The sequence below is a fragment of the Trichosurus vulpecula genome, chromosome 1 (genome assembly GCF_011100635.1).
Source record: "Trichosurus vulpecula isolate mTriVul1 chromosome 1, mTriVul1.pri, whole genome shotgun sequence".
Taxonomy (NCBI): domain Eukaryota; kingdom Metazoa; phylum Chordata; class Mammalia; order Diprotodontia; family Phalangeridae; genus Trichosurus; species Trichosurus vulpecula.
Window position 1 is genome coordinate 568,402,130 of NC_050573.1, and position 5,337 is coordinate 568,407,466.

The 5,337-nt window shown below is 40.3% G+C and overlaps 1 protein-coding gene across 1 annotated transcript; it reads left to right on the plus strand.

Moving 5' to 3' along the window:
• Nucleotides 1–252: 252 nt before the first annotated feature.
• Nucleotides 253–5,133, plus strand: LOC118855108 (cathepsin L1-like). The gene is made up of 7 exons (XM_036765226.1): nt 253–378; nt 718–840; nt 937–1,092; nt 1,306–1,530; nt 3,894–4,059; nt 4,164–4,275; nt 5,034–5,133. The coding sequence occupies exons 1-7, from the start codon at nt 253–255 to the stop codon at nt 5,131–5,133; spliced, it is 1,008 nt and encodes a 335-aa protein (XP_036621121.1).
• The last annotated feature ends 204 nt before the right edge of the window (nt 5,134–5,337 follow it).

Genomic DNA, 5,337 nt, shown 5'->3' on the forward strand with positions numbered 1-5,337 from the left:
AAACTCCCTGAAAATCTTTGGATCAGCATTACACCTCTTGTATTTGCCCTCACTCCACCCCACCCCTCACACAATGCTTAGCACATTACTAGATAATGTGTGAATATTTGGTGAAATGAATTAGGTTTTTCCACTGGGAAGCTTGTGTTTATTTCACAAAGAAACAAGAGCTTGGATTTTTGGTCTGGCTTGATTTTTGATCATACACGTTTTCTGTCTCTTTCTTCCTTTTTTCCCCTTAAGGTTTGAAACATGAATTTCTACCTGTCTTTAGCTTCCCTGTGTGTAGGGATAGCAGCTGCTGCTCCACACCTGGACCCAACTTTGGATGCTAAATGGGAACAATGGAAGTTACAGCACAGAAGGACCTATGGAGGGGTAAACTTTAAACTACTTTTCCCCCAACTATGTTGGAGCACAGCATGTCCAAGGTGGACTAATGAACTGGCCTTTCCCCAAAAGCCAGCGGTTATCCAGACAAGAGCTTCATTTGCTCAAGATTGCTGCTTTTCCCCCAAAAGTTCAGAGGGTAGGGATGTCTGCAGCATCAGAGCTTGGGAACCCTTCTGGGGTGGCAATATTTGGATGTGGTCACCATTCCAACTGGGCTCTAGCCAAATTATTGACAGTGGATTTCATCTGAGGATAGTTTCACTTGAATGTGTAATAATATAAGCAGAAGCTTATTGAACCTTGCATTTTTGTACTTGCTTCGAGAAGGAACATAATTGGAGGAGAGCAACATGGGAGAAGAATTTGAGAATGATTGAAATGCACAATCTGGAGTACAGTGCTGGCAATCGTAGTTTCCGGCTGGAAATGAACAAGTTTGGAGATATGGTGGGTGTGTTGTAACAATCTGATGTTGATACTGTGTAGTCAGTTATCTTCTGCTGCCAGTATACTTAATATAAACCCCCTTTCTCTTCATTTTAGACCAATGAGGAATTCAGACAAGTGATGAATGGCTTTACACAAAAGAGATTTCAAGGGAAGACCAAAGGAACTCTGTTTCATGAACCTCTCTTTGAACAGATCCCTGAATCTGTAGACTGGAGAGGTAAAGGCTATGTAACTCCTGTTAAGAATCAGGTACAAAAAGTTGTATAAGCTTGATTCATAGATAACTCAGATAAAACTCAGTGAAGCTTATGAGTTATAAAAGCTTATGATTATAAAAATAATGGGACTTCATCTCAGAACTGTGACTGAGTTCCCTTCCATATTTAAAACTGTTTAGATCTGTCTTATAAAGATGACTAAGATTATCCTGTAAACTAACCAGCTTCCTTTTGACTTTTCCAGGGTAGATGTGCTTCTTGCTGGGCATTTAGTGCAACTGGTTCCCTGGAAGGCCAGTGGTTCCGAAAGACAGGCAAACTTGTTTCACTTAGTGAACAGAACTTGGTTGACTGCTCTAGGGATGAGGGAAATGCAGGCTGTAATGGTGGTTTTATGGATCTTGCCTTTGACTATGTGAAGGAAAATGGAGGCATTGATACAGAGGAATCCTATCCCTATGAAGGAAAGGTAAATATAGTTATTGGATTCCATGTCATCTTGGTTTAGCTGTATTTGAAAGGAGAGTCTCAGTCTGGGGGATAGGCATTGAGGATCCTGCAAAGACTGAAGACTTCAAACCCCTCATCCCTAACTAAACAAAATCTAAAGCTGAATCCAAAATACATTAACACCTAAAATGAGTTACCTTCACTATGTGTACAATCACACACTGAGAGGAGGTCTTAGGAAGTATGTAGACAGTGTTTTCTTAGATGTTTTACAGATCATTTTGTCAGACATCTTCATTTTACAATGACTTGTTCAAGATCACAAACATAGTAATAAGGGGCAAGGTCTGGAATGGAACCCAGGTTCCTTGACCCTAAATCCATTCTGGCCTTTGTGCCCTACCCTGATGCCTCCCTGACCCCTACCTCCCACAGGTGCCTTCTTAGGAGCAGGGAATTAAATGACAATCAAATCCAATACTGCATAATGGCTGCTGACATTTAGATCATCCTGAAGGTTTACAAAGCATGTCATTCCCCTAATCTCACTTGATCCTCCCTCAAACAGCCCCATCTGGGGGAACGATATCCTGATTTTTCTGATAACCTCTCCACTTCAGTCTCATGAACACAAAGCTTATCAGTGGAGAGCTAGATTCGAACCCTGGTCTCATTGGGCTAGTAGTAGGCTCTTGGAGTTGTTAGCGAATTGGTTGTTTTATGCCCGTGGTGTCAAACCCAAGTAGAAATGGGGTCCATTGAACCATACATTAGAATCCATGGGGGATGCATATTGACTAAGGAGTGATGTGTAAGAAAGTTACCAGGCCTCTGGCTTACACTGTGCTGCCTTCTTTCAATGTGACTTTCAAATACTCCTTTACCCAACCACATCCAGCTCTCTTCTTGAGCTGTGATTTAGTTATTTACTTATTCATTTGAGATTTTTTTATTTTTAGTTTACAGCACTCAGTTCCACATCTTTTTGAGTTCCAAATTTTTTTCCCTTTCCTCCCCTCTCACCTCCCTCCCAAGACAGTATGGAATCCAATATATGTTCTACATATACCTTTACATTAAACATATTTACACAATAGCCAAGTTGTAAAGAAGAATTATGACCAATGGAATGAATAATGAGAAAGAAACAAAACCAAAAAAGAAGAGAAAAAAAGAGCAAATAGTTTGCCTCAATCTGCATTCAGACCCCATAATTCTTTCTCTGAATGTAGACAGCTCTCTCCATTATGACTGCTTTTGAGCTGTCTTTGAACCTTATATTGCTGAGAGGAGCCAAGTCTATCAAAGTGAGTCATCACAGAATCCATATATCTGTGGTTGTGTACAATATTCTCCTGGTTCTGCTTCTCTCACTCAGCACCATATGATATAGGTCTTTCCTGGTTATCATGAAGTCTGTATCTTCCCCATTTCTTATAGCACAATAGCATTCCATTACATTCAAATACCACAACTTGTTTAGCCACTCCCCAATTGATGGGCATCCCCTTGATTTCCAATTCTGTGCTGCCACAAAGAGCTGGTTTAAATTTTTTTGTGCATAAGGGTTCCTTTCCCACTTGTGTGATCTTTTTGGGATACAGCCCTAGAAGTGGTATTGCTGGGTCAAAGGGTAGGCAAATTTTTACAGCCCTTTTGGCATAGTTCCAAACTGCTCTCCAGAATGGCTGAATCTGTTCACAATTCCACCCACAGTGGAACAATGTTCCAAATTTCCCACATCCTCACCAGCATTTATCATTTTCCTGTTTTGTCATGTTAGCCCATCTGACAGGAGAGATATGGTACGTAAGAGTTGTTTTGATTTGCATTTCATTAATCATTAGTGATTTCGAGCATTTTTGCATATGCCTATAGATAACTTTAATTTCTTCCTCTCAAAACTGCCTGTTCATATATTTTGACAATTTCTCATTGGGGAATGACTTGTATTCCTATAAATTTGGCTCAGTTCCCAGTATATTTTAGAGACCAGGGCTTTATCAGAGACACTTGTTGTAAAGATTTTCTCCCAATCTTCTGTTTCCCTCCTAATCTCTATTGCATTAGCTTTGTTTATATGAAAACTTTTCAATTTAACATAAGCAAAATTATTCATTTTGCATTTTGTAATGCTCTCTCTCTCTTGTTGGGTCATGAATTCTTCCCTTTCCCATAAATCTGACAGGTAAACTATTCCTTGCTCTCCCAAACTGCTTATAGTATCAGCCTTTATTCCTAAATCCTGAACCCAGTTCGACTTTCTTTTGGTATACGGTGTGTCCATAGATTTATTAATTCTGTGGCCATCAATTTCAAATTCATCCGGGCAATGCCATTGATAATAGAAAACCAAACCTTTTTTCTGTTTCATTTTAAAAGGATGACAAGTGTCTGTATCAGCCAAAATACTCCGTTGCTAGTGTCACTGGATATGTGGTCATCCCATCTGGACAGGAAAGTGCTCTGACAGATGCTGTGGCAACTGTGGGGCCCATCTCTGTTGCTATCGATGCATCACATATATCCTTCATGTTCTATGACTCTGGTAAGAATTTGTCCTTCATCATTTCTGTAACAATGCTCTTAACCATATTATTGTCATTCCCTAGTTAGTATCTCTTAAGTTCTTATTTCACTTGAATATCCTAGGTATTTATTATGAACCAGATTGCAGTAGTGAAGAGCTAGATCATGGCATGCTGGCTGTGGGCTATGGCGTCGATACAGAAAGTGGAAAGAAATACTGGATTGTCAAGAACAGGTAAACCAACGTCTTGCCTGAAATGTCACTGACCTGCTTGTTGCCACTTTCTGGTTTTTTCATGTTGAGGAGAGAGGAGGAAGAAGAAGGGTGGAGTTCCTGGGATCCTGTGAAATGGAGAAGGGATGTTCATGGGTGGACGGGGTCCTGGTTTTAGGGTGCAGAGTGGATTGAGAGTTCCCCAGTGGTTCCTCCTAGTTTCCATGACCACTGATGACTTGATAGTACAAAAGATTTCCTGTTGCCTAGTTTGTTGGACTGTTCTAATACAGTTATTGTCAGGCTGACTCACAAAGTGCTATGGGAAAAGCAGTTCCCTTGGAAAACCTGAAAGGGCTTATGGTTGAGTGAGTGATTGTCAGGAACAGGGCAGCTAGGTGGCCCCAGAGATAGAGAGCTCTGGCCATAGAGTCAGGAAGTCCTGTGTTCAAATAGGACCTCAGACACTTCCTAGCTGTGTGACTCTGGCCAAGTCGGTTAACCCTTTTTACCTCAGTTTCCTCATCTGGGAAATGACCCAGAGAAGGAAATAGCAAACCCATCCAAGAAAACCTAAAAATGGGCCCAGGAAGAGTTGGCCACAACTAATCAACTACACACAACAAAGTTGTCACCAGCAATTATTTTCATTGCTTTCTGAAAGATCCAACTCATTTTCTGAATTCAATCGCATTATGTATCAAGATGGTTTGCTCCCTTAAAGTAAAAATGCGTTATTGAATGGTGCTCTGAAACTTAATACTTAACTTTCTTTTCAGCTGGGGTGAAGATTGGGGTGACAATGGGTACATTTTCATGGCTAGAGACCAGAATAACAACTGTGGAATAGCGACAGCAGCCATCTATCCGGAAGTATGATGTGACTGAAGGAGGCCCACTTCACGGACAGATTGTACCTGACCTGTATTGTTCGGTATCAAACACTTGACTCATCCAGGATCCAAGTTGTAATTTGAATTTCTTCTGACATTTTTTCCTTTTGAAATGTAAACACTACTTTGTTATAGATATGTTGCAATATTGCTTAATTCCAAAACTTATAATTTTTCATTTTGAAATTGT